This window comes from Sitophilus oryzae, unplaced genomic scaffold (genome assembly GCF_002938485.1).
Source record: "Sitophilus oryzae breed Bouriz unplaced genomic scaffold, Soryzae_2.0 scaffold_1576_pilon_pilon, whole genome shotgun sequence".
NCBI classification, from domain to species: Eukaryota; Metazoa; Arthropoda; class Insecta; order Coleoptera; family Curculionidae; genus Sitophilus; species Sitophilus oryzae.
This window is the reverse complement of record NW_022146254.1, coordinates 5,178,390-5,198,936: the sequence shown is the minus strand read 5'-3', so window position 1 is coordinate 5,198,936 and position 20,547 is coordinate 5,178,390. Positions and strand designations below refer to the sequence as shown.

The following is a 20,547-nucleotide window of genomic DNA, read 5'->3' as shown; positions in this document are numbered from 1 at the left end:
TTTTAAGAATACATAAGAAATGCAAATAATTTAAAGCCAAAATATAAAATGAAAGTTTTATTTTAGTCCGTTTGTTAGAATTTAATTATAGAGAATATTAACTTTCACTGCTTTTAATTGCATATCATTAAAGTTGAAAAACTCCAGAAAATAGCAACTGAAAATCATTAAATGTAAATCAATTCAATCGTCAATATATGTTTTATTGAGTGTTTTAACGTATAACCTTGTACTTAAATTTACCTTTTCTAACTAGTTAAGTATAGATTCTTGCTTAAACAATAGTAGGAGTACCTATTTTCAAGCTGAATAATTGTCAACATAAGTAATAGTGTAATATGAATTTCAACGGCACAAAAAAACATGCGGCGCTTAGTGGAGGTGGATGAACACACAATAGCGCTTTCTCTTTAAAAAAAAGTCAAATTTTTGCCACTACAAATTAATGTAATTTATCTTCGACAGCGAGTGTGTTGCTAAAAGAATATCATTTGGTAGCTGGTAAGTGTAACTTTATAAATAAATCAAAATATATTTAATAATAAATAATTAGTAGGTATATTTTTAAAGAATGAATTTGAAGATGCCGCTATATGTTGGACGTGAAATTTATGATAGAACAATTCAAACTTTATCAAATGAAAAAGTAGATGATGCAGAAAAGCGCATACCGTTTCCATACGAAATACGCAATCTCGAAGCAGAATTAAACTCACAAATTCTTAAGGATTTTGCAGGTTTTTGCTTATTACCTACAAATTATACTTAATGCAATAAATTTATATTTAAATCATGCAAATTTTCGTAGGAGAAAGGACAGGGTATGTTCAAGTTAGCAACGAAAAGTGGTTCTTTCCAAGTGGATACGCCAAAGAAGCCGAAAATATATACAATTTTAAACTAAGAAAAGACGATGTGTTTGTTATAACGTTTCCTCGATCAGGTTAAGGGAGCAACATTAAAACTGATTTAATTATTTAATTAATTGTCATTATTAGGAACTACTTGGACGCAGGAGATGGTATGGTTATTATGCAATAACTTGGATTATGAGAAGGCTTCTAAGAAACCGTTGATGGACAGATTTCCCTTTTTAGAGTAAGCAATAAATTATTAATATTTCAAAAATACCGTTGTCTAAAGAGAGAGTCGTTTAATTAAGCAAACAATACATTAAATAATGGTATGTACAGGGTGGTCGAAAATAGTCTGTTTTAACAGAGAAAACCTATTTCCTGACTAGATAGAGCAAAACCGACATAGATGTCATGGACTCGATTTCTGAAATAGGTGTAATGGCGTAAACCGCCTGTTGATATTTTCACGGCCAACAGAGATACGGGGTCTTTTTGATTTTTTTACTATTTTGAAAATTGCCCATAACTTTTTTATTTCGAGGAATAATAAAATTCTATAAAAATGTTCTTAAGGTACTTTTTTAACCACAATTCAGTGGCGTAGTCAGTTTTTTTCTATGCTTGCTCTTTTTGTCAGAAATAATAAAAAAAAATTAAATGGAAATCGTAGTTGGCTATAATCTTAAAAAAATGCTGGCATTTAACCCTTTCCAACGATATAAAGTTATGGGTATCTATTTCTAAGAATGAGAGAAATATTAGGGTTTTTATCTTTATATCGAAGCGGGCTTTGGATTTTGAGTTGACCTATTTGACTACTTATTTTTTATCACAATTTAATATTCTATATTATTATTTATCTGCATAATTAAAAACTTTTGAAAAGGTAAATTAACATTCTATTATTAGTAGTAATAGTAATTATTAATATTGGTAATTACCAAAGGTAATTACAACTGAAATCGATACAATAAACAAAGAACAAAACTATAAAAAACGTATTTTTTGAGTGACGAATATAGTTTTCTAAAAAAATAAAAGATGTTCAAATTTGGCACCTCCTTGTTGAATACACAATAAAAATCTTTTGCGTACAGAGTTAATACGATTTATTAGGCGAACTGGTTTAATAAGTCCAAAAGCTTTCCTAGTAGCCTTCTGCAATTCTGCTCTCGTCCTAATGATTCTTTCCTTATATACAGGGTTGTTCACCATATACGACACGGAGTATTGTAGCTAAATAAATAATAATAATAATTGTCCCAAATAAATAAAAAATATCAAAGTTGTATTTTTTTAAATGAAACACCCTGTATGTTATTACATTTTTAGTTTCTACGATTAAAATAAAGGTAAATTTGATTAAGGTTTATTATACTTAAACCTTACCGTTTTTGAAATATTTTCAATTTTGTGAAATTGCAGTAAAAATTTTAAAGCTTCATTTCTCCAAGGGTATCAATGTTTTTAATACTAAATATTTAATGAAGTTTATTTATTGATCAGTTATTGTGTTGCAATAATAAAAATAATACTACCTTATACAGAGTGTCTAAAAATTTATTTTAAATAATTATTAGCTTCAAACGGCAATAACTTCTTTAATTTAAATGGAATGCCCTGTATATTTTAGGAGAATCAGATGCACAATTAAATTGTCTATCAAATTGTATTATACCATTTTTTACCTATCCCTTCAAGTTTTCTCATTTATCAATATATCCATGGAATATTGACATTTTAGATTGTTTTTAAAGCAACAAATGTACAAAATGTACAGACTAGTAATATTATCGTTTTTAGCAAAACGATAATATTACTAGCCCATTTGTATGCAAAAAGAAAACTATTTAAATCTTTATAAAAGAGTATACCATTAATTAAATATAACACCATTATTTCCGCCCATATACTAATTAATTACATACTTAATTGTGTTCGTTAATAAATTATTATAAATAAATGTGGATTTGAGTCAGAAATCAATATAATAATAAGTTATCAAATTAAAGTCTCTGTTGTTATAAATAAGCATTTATTAAAAAATGAAATATCATTTTTGAGGTGTTACTTTTTATCACACTGTCTAATGCCCATACAAAATTCAGTTTTTTAGTATTTGGAGCAATTATTATTAATCAACGCAAACAGTCAGTTATAGTCTGTCCAACGAGAAGATCCTTGACAGTGATAGATGTGTCTGTCATTTTAATTTTAAAGTAGTTTATTTTATTTTACAAAGAAATAAGTTGGTACAACTGGAACGCATAGCAGGAAATATTTAAAATTTGATTGACAAGATGACAAGTGATTACTTCAAAATATTGTATATATATGAAAAAACTGTATAAAACTGAAAAAAATGTAATCGAGTTATTTTATTTAATAAAACCGGTATGTGTTAATACAAAACAAACAAGAACAAGACACTACATACCAAAAAAATATAAAAAAGAACTATTTTTTACTTTCAAGCTTTATGAAACTACCCGCATTTATGATTATATTTATCAATATAACTTATGTACAAATACAAATTATAATATAGTTTAATATATAATAATATAATAATTAATAATAATAATAATAATGTAGTTAATAATAATATAATAATGTAGTTTGAATACTGGAATCATATTAATTGATCCTCTTTAACAAATATTTAAACAGTTTTTTTTAATTTTTTAATGAAATAAACAAATTATATCGACAATATTAGTATCTGTACTCTTTAAAAATTTGGTACATCTTTAAAAATAATCTAAAATGTCAATAGTCCATGGGTATATTGATAAATAAGTTCTAAATTACAAGAAAATGCATTTTCTACGGAAACTTAAAGAGATGGGAAAAAAATGGTATAATATAATTTGTAGACAATTAAATTGTGCATCTGATTCTCGTAAAATATACAGGGTGTTCTATTTAAATTAAACAAGTTATTGCCGTTTGAAGCTAATAATTATTTAAAATAAATTTTTAGACACTCTGTATAAGGTAGTATTATTTTTATTATTGCAACACAATAACTGATCAGTAAATAAACTTCAGTAAATATTTAGTATTAAAAACTTTGATACCCTTGGAGAAATGAAGCCTTAAAATTTTTACTGCAATTTCACAAAATTGAAAATATTTCAAAAACGGTAAGGTTTAAGTATAAACCTTAATCAAATTTACCTTTATTTTAATCGTAGAAACTAAAAATGTAATAATATACAGGGTGTTCCATTTAAAAAAATACAACTTTGATATTTTTTACTTATTTGGGACACTCTGTATCTTGTAAAATTATTTTTAAATTGTACCTCTAATAGTCCTTCATCGAACCCAAAACTTACAATTTGTAAAAATCTCATCGTTTAGCTACAATACTCCGTGTCGTATGTGGTGAACAACCCTGTATAAGGTCTTTTAATTTCCCTCATAAAAAAGTCGAAAGTTGTTAAATCACAGGACCTAGCAGACCAAGATATATAGGCCCCTTGTTCCAACCCAATTCTCTCTAAATTCTCCATTTAATAGTTCAGTTGTAACCCTGGCGTTTTAATTGTAATTCGTAATACTAATATAGAATGTTGATTTACCTTTTCAAAAGTTTTTAATTATGCAGATAAATAATAATATAGAATATTACATTGTGATACAAAATTATTAGGCAACTAGGAACACCAAATCAAGTCCCGCTTCGATACAAAGATAATATCATATTAATCATTCAAAAAACCATTCAAAACCTAATATTTCTATCATTCTTAAAAATAAATACTAGCGATGGGAACTATCGAATGGTTACTGAATGAATGATTTCAACTATCGAATGGTTTTATTCGAATAAAATCATTCATTCATTTGTATACTAAAGCATATGTGACAACCTCGCCGTGCTACTAAATGGTTATCGTTGAGCCACGACTATCGAATGCTTTTGATAAATGAAAAATGAAATTTAGTATTCGTTTGATTTTTGTGTGCGTCAGTGCATTATTAGTTCTTCAAATTTTTATAACTTCACCTTATAAATACTGTGCTATTTTTGCGTTTATTAAAATATTTAAAATACTAATTCTAAATACTACAGATAACGCATCTATTCGATAATTTTTATTCGAATAGTTTTCAACGAATGTTTTTTTACTAGCTATCGAATTATTCGAATGAATTGCAACTATCGAATGTTTCGATAGTATTCATTCGATAGTTCCCACTACTAATAAATACACATAACTTTATATCGTTGAAAAGGGTTAAACTCCAGCATTTTTTTAAGTTCATAGCCAACTATGATTTCCATTTAAAAAAAATATATTTTTTATTATTTTTGACAAAAAGAGCATGTATAGAAAAATACTGACTACGCCACTGGATTGTGCTAAAAAAGTGCCTTAAGAACGCTTTTACAGAATTTTATTATACCGCGAAATACAAAAGTTATAGGCAATTTTCCAAATTGTCGCATTGTAAAAAGTTGAGGGAGGATATTAATAGGAAAAAAATAAGTTGAGGGAGGATAGCGAAATAAATAAAGACTGGTATAATTTTTTATTATAAGATGGCTTTTCACATAAGAATAACGATTAAAAAAATCAATAAGCGTTTTTTACTTTATTTTATTAAATAAAATATCTATATATTAAATAAAATATATATGTCTATAACTGTCGTTGATTTTTTTTTTTATTTTGAATGATATTTTCCATGTGACGGACAACTGAATATCACTTTAGTGCATTTTTCATCAAAGTGGGTACCTATTTTCAAGCTGAAATAAGGGCAATACCTAATAATTAAATTTTTGCTAAAACGCAACGTTTTGGAACTATACAGGATGGCGCCATATACGACGCCGAGGCTCCAAGTAGAACGGTAGTTTATATCGAAATAAATTTTTGGAAGCATATGTACGTTAACTGAAATAATAATAGCTCCCGTATATAGCGTTTAACGCCTTGGGAGTAGCAAGGTACAGCTTGCTATCCTAGAGCTGTTCGGTATACAAAGGTTTTATACGTTAACTGAAATCATTTTATAAAAATACTAGCGTGTACCAGCGCCTTCGTTCGCGTCGAATTAATCTTTGTAATGGTGATGATAAAGCAAGAATTTCCATTAACATACAAACTGGATAAAATTTTCTCACATTTATGTCAGCATGAGAAAAAACAATATGGCGATATTATTGTATAACTTGGTAATATTTGAGGGGTAGTTTCATCTCGTTGGAATTTGACTTTCGAAAAATCTGTTTGCCAAAAATAAGCTCTTTACGTCAAGCAGTTTAAGCAGAATCGTGGTTAAGAAATTACCCAACTTTTTGGAACACCCTGTATGTTTTTTTAAAAAATTTCAAAATATGTAAAAAAACCAAATAAATTATGCTCATCCAAGCGTTTTCCCGAAAGACTAACGATTTTTTAAATAACAAATATTGTAATATTTGAGGGGCGTTTTCACCCTCTTGGAATTTGAGATTCGAGAAACCCCTCCTTATCGAACCTCTACACCCCACAGTCAATCCGTTTGCCAAAAATCAGCTTTAAACGTCAAGCAGTTTAAGCAGAATCGTGATTACTCAATGGTCATATTTTATGAAACCTGTATAAATTTATAAAGAATCTTAAAATATATAAAACAACAAAATGAAATATACGTGTTTAAGAGTTTTTTCCGAAAAACTAACCGTTTTTTAAATAAAAAAATATTTTAATATTTGAGGGATAGTTTCACCCCCTTAGAATTCGAGTTTCGAAAAATCCCTTCCTATCGAACCTCTACACCCTAAAGTCAATCTGTTTTCCAAAAATCAGCTTTTTACGTCAAGCGCTTTGAGCAGGATCGTGATTAATCAATGACCAGATTTTTCGAAACACCCTGTATACATTTTTAAAAAATCTTAAAATATGTAAAAAAACAAAATAAAATATACGTGTTTAAGCGTTTTTTCGGAAACTTAACCGTTTTTTAAATAAAAAATACTGTAATATTTGAGGGGTAGTTTCACCCCCTTGGAACTGGAATTTCGAAAAATCCCTTCTTATCGAACCTTAACACCCTAGAATCAACCTGTATGCCAAAGTTGAGCTTCTTACGTTGAGTGGTTTGAGCAGGATCGTGATTAATCAGTATGTCAGTCACTTAAGGATTTTATATATTAGTATAGATATAGAGTTATACAGGGTGTCCCAAAAAAGAGTTATACATCAAAGTTGTGTTTTTTGTAATGTGGTGGTAATGTAACACCAAGGTAACACCCGAATTAATTGATTTTCGGATTCTAGGAAAAAAATAAAGGTGAGAACAAATAAAGAATTATATGCCTAAAATGTAAGGATTTTGACATATTTCACATTTTGTGAAAATGAGGAGTAAATTTTAAATTTCAATAACACCTATTTAAATTTTAATTTACCCTGTATCGCCTGATATTTAATTACAAGAACCATTGTTTGTTAAACCAAATTAAAATTTGGCCCGAAAACTTGTACAGTGTGAGACAAAATTAATATTGAACATTGGTCACCTTCAAAAGCAAGTTATTCTTTTTTATTTTAAGTCCTTCTCTTTTATTTTAAGTGGAACACCCTGTATATTTTCTGGTGTTCAATGGTGAATTCACTTATCTTTAAATATTATTAAGGTTGCCTACCTCTCAGGCAAAGATTTTCGTAGATATTTTAATTTTTATGATTTTGCGTCAGTAGATCTTTATTATTTGAAAAAATCTAGGATGGCTGTGACATACCAATTGTTAATTTAACAAAAGTTAACGTATGTAGAGTAAAATATTCAACGGTAATAAAAAGATACACGTTTAAAACATATTTTAATTATTAAAATTAGATATAAACATACCTGTGAGATATAAACATACCATGTGACCAATGTTAGCTAGATGACATCAAATGCTATAATGCTTTTCTGTTCACTGCATAAAATGATTGTCTTTTCATAAGATCTTTTTATTTTAAAATCATGATATGTGGAGTTCTACATTTAAAAGCAGCTACAATCATTTCTCTCATGTTGTCGACAATAGTTGGTCGAGTTTTTTAAACACTGTCTTTAACATATCCCCATAAAAAGCCCAGACTAGATAAAAGCAGGAGCATTTAAGTACTCTATTAATTGGTGACCGCACACTGCATTCACTAACTAATAGAATCATATCAATTCTCTCTGATGTAGGATAAGTTTCCATTTCGGCAAATTTCTGAGCCTCCGCGTCGTATGAGAGGCGCCACCCTGTATAGACAAAAATCTGAAAAAAGTCCAAGAATTTTACCATCTTCTGGGCGTTCTGAGGGTTGAGCGGTGGTCGAGGAACCATGCAAACCAAGGAAACTTCTGTTTCACGTCAAACGAACCAATCAAATCAATAATTAGCTTTCCAACACTTTTTTCCAAGTGACCCCTCTCCCCTCTAATAAACCTTATTTAACTGGCTTACGCTTCTTTCTATATATTCGTCCTACGTGGAATGGTGGGTTCAGACAGCCAAATAAAATAAAATAAGAATAAAATAAAATAAGAAATAAGGAATTCTTATTTGTGTGCATTCATACAGTCAAATAAAATAAAATAAGAAATATATATTTGCTCATGCGCAGTACGATGAGGCTGGATAAAAGTTAACTTTTACGATTGTTTATAGTAATTTTACTATTTATAGTATATTTATTTATTCGTTGCCTACTATATTATACATTTTACTTATGTGAAATTATAAAATAAATTAAATCCAAACTGAAAATATTTGTAGGTTAGAATTAAGCGTGCGCAAAGCCGTTTTCACATAAAATAAAACAAGAAGTTAAAAGATAAAGACTTCTTATTTTATTTGTTATTTTATTTGGCTGTATGAACGCATGTACGGTATCCCATATAACCAACTTTCTTATTTTATTTTATTTTATTCTTATTTTATTTTATTTGGCTGTATGAACCCACCAGAAGACAAAAGCGCACGATTCGGGCGGTGCGAGCGACGCGTATTTATTAAACAACGTTTTCTTACGAAGTTGTCCTAGGTAGGAGATCGCGCGACTGAAGCGGCATCGGAGGCGATTGAAATATTTCGCGCGCGTCGAGCTCATCGCCCTCCGTTGTCGCACGCGTCGACCGCACGCTTTTGTCGCCCACGTAGGTCGAAGCGTTAATTGTAGTCTTAATACAAAGACCAATAAAACTTTTTAATCATACTGTATAATCACTGTCGATGGATTACACTGTTCTCTGTTCTAGGTATAACTGTTTTGTACACGAAGATATAAAACAAGAATTATTAAATAAAAATAGACATGATCCAACGCTTTATCAAATGGTCGAGGAGTTGGATTATCCAGCTTGGAAACTACTTTCCCAATGGCGAGGGAGAAGATTTATAAAGACACATTTGCCATTTAGTTTATTGCCACCCAATTTAACTAAGGAGGGTTGTAAAGTAAGCTAATATAAGAAAGAGTTAGATATTAAATATACAGGGTCCGGCAATAGTGCGTGTGCCATCTGTAGCTTCTAGAATAAAAAAACTTGGGAATTTTGTTTAAATGCAAACCTAAGTATGTATTAGGATGTATTTCAGAAAAATATTTTAACTTCTATAGGGTGTTTCAAAAAAGTGTGAGTGGATCACGATGATTTTTTTAAAATGGAACGCCGTGTATTTTATTGCAATTTTGGCTTCCTTTCAGATTACTTTACATTATCCTAAGATATGAGTAAATATATTTCGATAGTTTCAGAGATATTAATAAATAAATAAAAAATATATATTTCTCTGCCTTTCTTAAAAAAGTTTTAAAACTACAAGAAGTTAAAAATATCAGTTTAACTTTGAAACATGACCTTATTCAGCAAAGCGTTACTTTTCACTAACTCAATCGACTATAGCTGTATTCTTTTTACCTACATGAAATCTTAGTAAATATTAGTGATGGGATAACTCGAGCGAAAATTCGCTCGAGTACTCGATTATGAACGAACGATGCAAGTGACGAGTACCAAGCGATCCTGGAATGAAATAAATTGAAATCCGATTTTAATGTGACATACTCGATAAAAAGCCGAGCGAATTTTCTACATACATTGCAAGTAGCAAATTTATACGACGCCGTATATACCGGGTGCGTCTCAAAAGTGGCTCACCCCTATTACTTTTTTATTTTTTTAGATAAAAAAATTAGATTTGGTATGTTAGTATATGACATAAATTAGGATTGATTGACGTATCCAATTGTTTTCTGTCACTTCCTGTTTCACCGGAAATTACTACAATTTTTGATTTTTAAATGGCACCCTCGGTATTTTTTTTTACTTTATTCCATAGAAAATGACATTCTAAATAGAATGACGTATCATATGTCAACTTTTGACATATTCGCTTAAAACCAAATTGTATTTTAAATTTCAATCTAGAGTGCCATGGTTAAAAACATTAATTTTTAATCAAGGAGCCTTGGAAAAATAGATTTGATCGTCTAATGTTTTTAGTGTCTTACCCTGACCGGTTAAAAGATTCCCAAATCGTATTTTTGATCATATCTCAATTTTTTTCAAATGGAACGAGGGTGGTTCATTAGCATATTTCGAAAAAGATTTTTTTTACGAATAATTGGTACCACACACTTGGTACTTCGAGTCAAATTGTCGTTAAGAACCGCATGTTACAATTTCAAATAAACCATATGCGAAAATGTCAAAAGTTGACATGTGATACGTCATTCAAGAGTGTTATTTTCTACCGAATAAAGTAAAAGAAATACCGAGGGTGCGATTTAAAAATCAAAAGTTGTAGTCATTTCAGGTGAAACCGGAAGTCACCGAAAACAGTTGAATATGTCAATCAATCCTAATTTATGTCATATACTAACATATCAAATCTCGTTGTTTTATCTGAAAAAATAAAAAAGTTATAGGGGGTGAGCCACTTTTGAGACGCACCCGGTGTATTTATCCATTGCGTATCTGAGGGACAAAATTTTTCGACCTACATCGACAATACTTCGAAATAAACTAAATCAAGCGATCAAGCGAATCGCTCGTCGCTTACTACTCGTTCATTACCGAAAGAATATGTGCCCTGCGCACGCAGTTTACTGCTTGGCGTTAACGAGTACTTACAACATGCGACGGACAGAAAACCGTATTTTTAAATACGAGCGATATTTCGCTCGAGTGATCACTCGGTTATTGCAATCGCTTGGTACTTGAGTACTCGATTATTGAAATTAATCGGTTTTTCTCATCACTAGTAAATATCATTACTTAGATATAATAAGATAAGATACAATGGAGATAAGTTAAGATGTATGAAAAGTAAAAAAGAACAGTTCGGTTCGCGCTAGCAGCGATTTATAACCTTGTTTATATTTCGTCTCACTTACAATTTTCAACTAAGCCAGCTGACAAGCAAGCTCAGTTGGGGCAAGGGGGAGATTTTATCTCACTTTAAACTCAATTTATGACAAGTAAATAGAACATGCTAAATTTACTGAGACAGTTAAGATTAAGTTTCTTAGTTGAACCCAATTTAACTCACTTAAAAAGGGTAAAAAGAATACACTTTATATATCTCTTACTGTTTCTGAGATTCTTATATGACATTCGTTCGTATCTTGGACGCACTGTATATAAATTAAATGTTTGATTAAAACCAACTCTTTAATTATGAAACTTTTAAGAACGATTGTGAAATGCGAATGTAAAAAAATAAACTTAATCGAGTAACGGTAATTGCTGGCCTTGATACAAGAAAGGGATAATAATAAAAGATGTAATAGTGTACTTTTAATGTACAGGGATGGTATATCTTGAAATTTCAATACGGAATGTGGACTTTTATTCAAATTAAACACTCCTATAATACAAAAGCTGCACGAAAAATCTAATGCAAAATAAGACAATATAAAAAGTAAAAAGAAAAATTTGTAAATTAATGTGAGTTGGCTTCAATTTCAATATTTACTGAATTTTTATCAAGAAATAGTCATTATATTATCCTTGTATGTAGGAAGGATATTATACAATATGATCGAAAAAAAAAAACGGTGTCGGCATTGTGTCAGCGATGGCTATGAAACGAAGATCACTGTATAAGTAAATAAATGTTTAGGGAAACGCTAAATCGTAAAATTTTATATGAAAAACCAATTATTTTTAATAAACAATCATCGGAATTTCTTCGCACTTATTCATTGACCCTGTATATTCACTAAATATTATTATTCTCTAGGTGATTTACGTGGCAAGAAATCCAAAAGATGTTGCTGTGTCATTTTATTATTTAAACAGGACTATGATAACTCAAGGCTACCACGGAGATTTTCCTAAGTATTGGGATTACTTTGAAAGAAACCTACGTAAGTTTGCCACATAAAATACGCTTTCAAAAACGTCCTATGGGTATTTCGTCACTTATACTGAAGTGTTTGATTTTCTTAGAGTGCAAGTGTCTTGAGAGACCAAGTTACTATGAGTGCCGACATATTTTAATGCTAAAATGTGTCGACACTGTGTTATTACTGGAAGATTTTTCTAAAAAAAAACCTACGCTCCATTGACTTTTTTCTCTTGTTATCACAGTTATGTAGGCCGTTTAATGCCGATTAAAAGTTGTCTTTTGATATTATGTCGATTTCAATCTCCTTGAGATAAACACAATTTTATTAATTTGAAGTTCTTTGAAGCATGTGTGCGAAAAAAAGAATTGTTTTAAAGTTACAGGATGTTAAAACTTAAAAAATAGGTCTTTTTTAATTATCATAAATACCATTATTTTTTATTCGAATTTGCTTTAGATAGCAGTGAACATCAGTGATTAATAATGTTGCGTTTTTCGTCGGTTCCGTGTGGATAGAAAGTCATAATTTATTTAAACACTATTTATTTAACACTAATTAACAAAAAAAAAACAATAACGATAAAAGACTTATAGAACTATTTACAAACGATTTCTAACTAAGAATTTATTTTGAATTTTAGCGCGTTAACTGTACTGGTCTATTTATAACTGCCCTCTCTCGGCCACAGCCGCCGGCTTTTATACCTACAGCTAAAGATTTCTAGAATAGTCCATGGATGGTTAGGTGCATAGAGAAGGTTTCGAATGTTCTCGTATGTACTACTCCATTCCAGTGGGACTCGATTCTTCTCGAATGAATGAATCATTACGGTGTCTATTCTTTAATGCGATGTTAAGGTCATCTGAGGGCGGGACATATAGTTAGGTTAGGTCGAGTCCACACGGGTCCGCAACACTGTCCCCTTCTTAGGTACATGCTCGTCCCGAGATGTACACGGTGAATGAAGGTATTTGCAAAGCTGGCCCCTGGTACATTGAGAAGTCTGGTAGAAATAGCAGTCTACAGTTTTCTCTCCCGATCTCAGCTTTGGGTTGTAGCAGCAAACGAGGATCTCGATTCCCGTAAATCTGAACAAGACTTCAATCATGTTCCGGATTGTACGCCAACTCAAACCATCGAGTCCACACGCCAGCTTCGGAATGGCTAATCGTGCAATGTTGTTGTTTAGCAGGGCTTCTCTCAGTTCAATCAGGGTCTTCCATAGATTGAGATAAGTCGGCTTACTCGGGGACCATTCCTTGGTGACCAGGTAGAAGATGTGCCTTGCTTGACCATGTGCATTGTCGGTTAGCCTCAAGACGCTTCCAACCTCTGGATCCTGTCGGCGTAGTTCTCCGACACGCCCAAACTTCTCATTGAACGTCGCAGCGATTCCTCTGGACATCCGCAAATCTCGAGCCACACAATGAGCGAGCGAATAATCAGGAGGCACGGAAAAGAGGTCTCGTTGATCTTCTTTGGTTACACCATAGCGAGCCTTCTCACTGCTGTTGTATCGGGCCATGAAATCGTCAAAGGACATCTCCGAATCAGGGGGATCAAAGCTGCAGGTTCTCACGGTCCCAGCACGATCTTCTATTTCGCCTTGGTAGGGGCTCAAACGGTTGAAATGGACTACCCTCGGTTTTCCTTTTGGCAATTTTCTGATACGGTATACGACGTCATTAATTCTATCCATGACTTCGTATGGCCCTTCCCACGAGGATTGTAGCTTCGGAGATAACCCACGACGTCTCTGCGGGTTATATAGCCACACCAACTTCCCTGGTTGGTATCCTCCATGCTCAGCTTGAATGTCGTAGTGTTCCTTCATTCGGTCACTAGCACTTTGAATATTTAGGCGGACTCTCTGATGAATGTCGTCCATCCTTTGACGTAGTGTGTGGACATAATCTTCTCCGGCGACTTCTTCTCCCGGTCGGCAACCAAATTTCAGATCACAGGGTAGGCGCACTTCCCGTCCCATAACGATGCTGGCTGGAGTTTGCCCTGTAGATTCTTGGACGGATGAACGGTAGGCCAACAGGAACAGGTGAAGAAATTTGTCCCAGTCTCTTTGGTGGTCAGAGACTACTTTGGCCAGATAACGGTTGATAGTTCTGTTCATGCGTTCAACCATCCCATCGGATTGTGGATGTAGAGCAGTCGTCCTGGTCTTGCGGATGTTCAGGACTTCACAGACGCCTTGGAACAGATTGAACTCAAAGTTTCTTCCCTGATCTGAATGAAGCTCCATGGGAACACCAAACCTGCAGATTCATTCTTTAACAAGGGCATCAGCAATGGTGGACGCTTCTTGATTTGGTAACGCGTAGGCCTCGACCCATTTGCTGAAGTAATCCATTACTACCACAATGTATTTGTTGCCATGGTTCGTCTCCGGGAAAGGACCAGCCACGTCGATCGCTATTCGTTCGAAGGGACTGCCAACATTGTACTGGCGCATAGGGGCTTTACCACGCTTTTGTGGTCCATTGATGGCTGCGCAAATGTCACATTTCTTACACCAGGCCCTCACATCTTCTTTGCAGTTCACCCAGTAGAACTATTCACGCAGCTTGCCAAGTGTCTTGGTAAAACCAAGATGTCCACCGCTGGTTCCATTGTGAACTTCCTCCAAGACTTCTGGGACCCTCTTCTTTGGAATGACAATCTGCCTTCTCTATCATTAACCACAGTTGTTCTTAGGAATATCGCCTCTTTCTCTTCTGCTCGTGAACGATGCTTACAGTCCTTAGCGCAAGGTCTTCTGGAAAGTGCGTCGGCATTTCGATGAATTGCCCCAGCTCGATGTTCTGTGTCGAAGTCAAATTCTTGTAATCGTTCAATCCATCTAGCTACCTGCCCTTCAGTTTCTTAAACTGCAGCAGCCATTTCAAAGCAGCATGGTCTGTTCTTAACAAGAACTTTCTTCCATAGAGATACTTGTAGAAGTGTTCCACTGCTTTAACTACTGCTAGTAATTCTCGTCTGGTTACACAGTAGTTCTTTTTCGGTTTTGACAAGGTCTTACTAAAATAACTTCTAACTAGTCTTCTCTCTGTCTTTAGGCGCCACGTCGACTTGCCAATATCCATTCTTCAGATCCAAGGTAGAGAATATCGTTGACACCGCCAGCGTGTCTAGAGTATCGTCTATCCTCGGCAGAGGATAGCTATCCTTCTTGGTAACATTATTGAGCTGCCGATAATCAACACAGAACCTGGTGGTACCGTCTTTCTTCTTTACTAGTACTACCGGCGATGTCCACGGACTGTTAGATGGTTCGATGACACCCTCTTCTTTCATTTCTCGAAGGATTTTGTCAGCTTCTTCACGTTTGGCGAGCGGAAGTCTTCTCGAATTTTGTTTGATTGGTCGCGCATCTCCGGTATCAATTTTATGTTGTACTAAATTGGTACGACCTCTCTGCCCTGCTTCTCCTTTATCAAACACATCTTGATACTTGATTATCAGGTTTCTCAATTTTCTACTATTTTCGGGAGATAATCCCTTAACGTTTAAAAACTCCTTCACCATTTTGTCCGGAATTTTTGAAGTCGAAACTTTGGAGGCTTCCACGCTTCGAATGACTGAGGACACCGAACAGCAGTACCCTAACAGGGTTCCCTTCTTTAAGGATACAGAATAATAATTCGTGTTCATTACTCTCACCGGTACAGTCTTCTTCGCTCGTAGCAGGGCTTTTCCAACAGCGACCCCTCGTCCTATTTCGCTGTCATGGTTCCTTGGCTCCAACAGAATAATACTCCCATTATTCATTTTACCTTCCAGGCAACCATCCAAAAATAACTCACAGCGCTCAGGGATCGAAACATCTTCTGTTACTACCACGCGAAGCGTCTCCTCACATCTTCGATGTAGAACCACTTCTTCTTCATTTATTTTCAAAATTCCTTGTTTGGGGTTTAGTTCAAAATCTCTAGTGGTCATGATGTCCATTCCGAGAATAAGTTCATCTTCGATGTCTGCTACTAACACTCGATGATTAAAACAGGTGCTTCCGATAACAAAATTAAGATCTACCTCTCCATGGATGAGAGCGGAGAACGAAGCAGAATCGAGGAATTTCCCGTCGAGAGAGGGCACATGTTTTTTGAAACATCCTGTATACAGTGTATAATTAGTACATGTTGTTTTGTATACCGGGTGCTTCTCAAAAGTGGCTCACCCCCTATAACTTTTTTATTTTTTCAGATAAAAAACGAGATTTGGTATATTTAGTATATGACATAAATTAAGATTAATTGACGTATTCAATTGTTTTTGGTCACTTCCTGTTACACAGGAAATGACTACAACTTTTGATTTTTAAATGGCACCTTTGGTATCTTTTTACTTTATTCGATATAAAATGACATGCTGAATAGAATGACATATCACATGTCAACTTTTGACATTCTCGCTTAATAAAAAATCTTATTTTAATTTTCAATCTAGAGTGCGATGGCTATGTTAAAAACACTAATTCTTAATCATGAAGCCTTGGAAAAATAGATTTGATCATCTAATGGTTTTAATGTCTTGCCCTGGCCGGTTAAAAATATTCAAATCATATTTTTAATCACATCTCAATTTTTTCAAATGTAACAAGAGTTACAGTTTTTTAGTGGCTCATTAACATATTTGGAAAAAGCATTTTTTTACGAATAATTTGATACCACACAATACCAAGTGTGTTCAAGTCAAATTTTCGTTACGAATCACAAGTTATAATTTCAAATAAACCATATGCGAAAATGTCAACAGAAGACATATAATATGTCATTCTATTCTGAGTGTTATTATCTATCAAATAAAGTATATATATGTATATAAAAAAAAATACCGACGGTGCCATTAATAATCAAAAGTTGTAGTCATTTCCAACAGAAAGTGACCGAAAACAATTGAATACGTCAGTCAATCCTAATTTATGTCATATACTAACATACCAAATCTCGTTTTTTTAACTAAAAAAATAACAAAATTATAGGGGTGAACCACTTTTGAGACGCACCCGGTAGAGTATTTAGTACTGTTTACAATATCTAAAAATAGGTACATATTGTATTTTGTCAATTAATACCTATAAGTATAGTCCTCTAACGGACAAAGGAAGCACTTTTGTATAGAGGTAAATTCTGCCCAATGAACTTATTTCGATTCCAAAAATACGCAGTAGTCTCAAATAACGGAATACCTAGTTTTATACAATTCTTTATTAAGTATATGCGTAAAATGATATGGGAACGATCGTCGTTTCCAAGTCAACTTGATGCCGTTTTTTATCATATGCTAAATAGGTACAAGTTTTTATCATATGCTAAAAAGGTCCAACAATTTGTATAAGATGACTTTCCACTTACATAAGTGTGGTGTTAATAATGCAATATGTTGGAATAGTACCATAACACATTGCTTTTCTGCTTGAAATATTCTATACACTGCCACTCTCTCTTCCGTAGAACAATAAAACTGTTTATGATTTATCCGTGTTTCTTTTGTTAATTAATAATTAAATAACATCCTTTCATTTAGCCATTCAATAATATCTTGTTTACATTTTTAGAGCCATGGACTCCATATTGGAGTCATTTAAAAGAAGGATGGGGTCATCGACACGATCCCAATGTCCTATTCATTTTCTACGAGGATATGAACAAGGTATCTACTTAAATTTACTACTATACATTTCTATACAGGGTGCTACAAATTCGAGGTACGAGCATTGGTATCTCGGAAACCGTAATAGATACGAAGATGGTTAAATTAGGGCAAAGTTGCGGTTTAGGATGTTCACAAAGATGCCATCAAAAAAGTAATAAAAATGTCAAGGATTGCTGAGTTTTTTGGAAAAAACGGATTTTTTTGAAAATCAATTTTATTTTTTCCTGTCGCTAATTTTTTGAAAATCAAAAAAATAATTGCACATTTTCATAGCCACTTTATTAAGGCTATCTGATAGTATTTTTAGATTTTCAAATTAGCTTATAATTTGTGAGATACAGAGGCCAACTTAATTTTTTTAAATACGGACCTGCATTTTTTATTTCAAGTTTTGAAAGAACTCGGTTTCCTGAGTACAATGATATTCCACACTTGATACTTTTTTTTTGTTTTGGGTACCTTAATAATAACAAAACAATTTAATTATTATTTAAAATAATTTCAAGTCCCACTCTGGTTTTTTAAATTATTTAATCTGATTATATTCATTGGCAACAATATTGATCAGTGCTAATTAACAATGAATAAGAAAAATCGAGCCAATTGAAAGATTCAAATAAATAATATCCAGATCAGAAATTTAAAGATATCATTTTTAACATTTTTTTATTGTGAATTTGAGATTTCAGTGTACGATTTAATAATATGCATAATATTAATCTTAGTTATTATAAATAAATCAACTTCTACAAACTAGTTTCTAATACTCTATATGTTCGAAAGGGTTACCACCCTCCCTATTACACAAATTTATTTTTCGTTCAATTTTATTTATAGCTCTTTGAACTTTATTCTTATACTTCCGAATGCATTTTGTACTCTTTATTGTAAATGTTGAGATGTATTAATTTCACTTTTATAAATGACGTGAAGTAATGTATTCATTTGTATATTATTTTTTATTATTTTATTGCATTTGATTTTTCATATTCAATGTTTTACCCCACGTCATTGTTAAGTTTGAAAGCTTATCAATATTGTAACGATGAATAGATTAAATATATAAAAAAACGGAGCCGGACATGAAATTAGTTTAAATAAATTGTGTTCAAATGTCTGAAACAAAAAACATATTAAGTGTGGCATATCATTGTACCCTGGAGACCGAGTTCTTTCAAAACCGGAAATAAAAAATGCAGGTCCGTATTTAAAAAATCAAGTTGGTCTCTGTATCTCACAAATTATCAGCTAATTTGAAAATTTAAAAATACTATAAGATAGCCCTTATAAAGTGGCTATGAAAATGTGCAATTAGTTTTTTGATTTTCTTAAAAGTAACGATAGGAAAAAATAAAATTAATTTTCAAAAAACTCAGCAGCCCTTGAAATTATTAAAACTTTTTTGTTGGCATCTTGGTGAACATCCCAAAGGCAACTTTACCCCAATTTAACCATGTTCGTATCTATTACGGTTACCGAGATACCAATGCTCGTACCTCGAATTTGTAGCACCCTGTATAGTCTGTCCTGCGACAGAGGAGATGATTTTTTTGACAGAGGACATCAAAAAATTTCGAAAAAAATATTTTCCAATTAAAAAGACAGATAACAGCTGATCTACTGTTTATTGTTTCAGAATTCGAGGACTTCTATAGAAAAAATCGCTCAATTTCTTGAAAAATCTTACTCGGCGGCCGAGTTCGATACTTTGGAAAATCATTTGAAATTCTCAAATTTTAAAAACAACAAATCCGTTAACTTCGACAATTTAGAACAAATAGGAGTTTGTCTTAAAAGTGAGCAGAGTTTTGTACGAAAAGGAGAAAATAACGGATGGAAGGAGTGTTTTGAAGAAGAATTGGAAAAGCGAGCGGACAAGTGGATCGAAGATAATATGAAGGATACAGATTTAAAATTTCCTTCTTAACAAAAGAGACATTTTAAAATATTTCGAACGAGTTATATATTTATGACAATGAGAGTTATAGGCTTGCAGCATTCTCCGACGGTGCTGCCACCATCCTATAAAATCCTATAAAACACCGACTTACACAAATATAAGAGCTTAAATAGTGAGTACACGAAAAATTTGTTGTAATATTATTTGTAAAGAATACTTATTTTTATTTGCAAAGAATACTAATAAGTACAATTTGTGAAAATCCAAAAAAAATAAAATAAATAAAATAAGGTCTAACGTGTATTATAATTTATTACTAAAGCTAATAAAACCAAGATAAAACTTTTTAGATATGTTCAACAATGTATGGTTTTTGTGCATCGGTTTTCCTAGTGAGACATAACTGGGACTATTTGTGCTGCAACGAACATTTTAAAAGTACATAATTATAATTTTAGATGTTCACAAAAAATTAAATATTGATCAAATTATATTTCATCCTCTTAGGGCTTGGTTTTTGGCTTGGTGCATTCTCCGCCGGTGCTGCCATCATCGGAGAATATCGTAAATACACGACTTTAAAAGCGAGTAGGCGAAAAATTTATTATATAATTATTATAAAAGTGTTAGGAAGTATAATTTATAACAGTGATAATCAGAAACAGTAAAAATTCTAAAAATAAAAAAGTAAATATTTTGATATCTTTAGAATTGTATTATAATTTATTATTCCAGCTAAAAAAACTTTTTAGATTAGTTCAAATACGCTAGCGAGCATAAT

General features: G+C 32.4%; 1 protein-coding gene across 3 annotated transcripts; it reads left to right on the top strand.

Moving 5' to 3' along the window:
• The first annotated feature begins 289 nt into the window (after positions 1-289).
• LOC115879269 (estrogen sulfotransferase-like) lies at positions 290-20,096 on the top strand. 3 transcript variants are annotated; one of them, XM_030895983.1, is made up of 8 exons: positions 290-501; positions 571-737; positions 809-943; positions 999-1,098; positions 9,099-9,297; positions 12,088-12,214; positions 17,769-17,863; positions 19,503-20,096. In XM_030895983.1, exons 2-8 carry the CDS (start codon positions 572-574, stop codon positions 19,791-19,793), a joined length of 1,113 nt encoding a protein of 370 aa, XP_030751843.1. In that variant the 5' UTR covers positions 290-501; position 571; the 3' UTR covers positions 19,794-20,096. The 3 variants fall into 3 exon arrangements, with proteins under 3 accessions (XP_030751843.1, XP_030751842.1, XP_030751841.1); XM_030895982.1 differs by having other exon boundaries at positions 557-737; XM_030895981.1 differs by having other exon boundaries at positions 291-501; positions 554-737.
• Positions 20,097-20,547: the final 451 nt, after the last annotated feature.

Coding starts and splice junctions, on each gene's coding strand:
- LOC115879269 (XM_030895983.1), top strand. CDS start 572: ATGAATTTGAAGATGCCGCTATATGTTGGACGTGAAATTTATGATAGA. Junction 944..998: donor TATAACGTTTCCTCGATCAG/GTTAAGGGAGCA, acceptor TGTCATTATTAG/GAACTACTTGGACGCAGGAG. Junction 1,099..9,098: donor GACAGATTTCCCTTTTTAGA/GTAAGCAATAAA, acceptor TCTCTGTTCTAG/GTATAACTGTTTTGTACACG.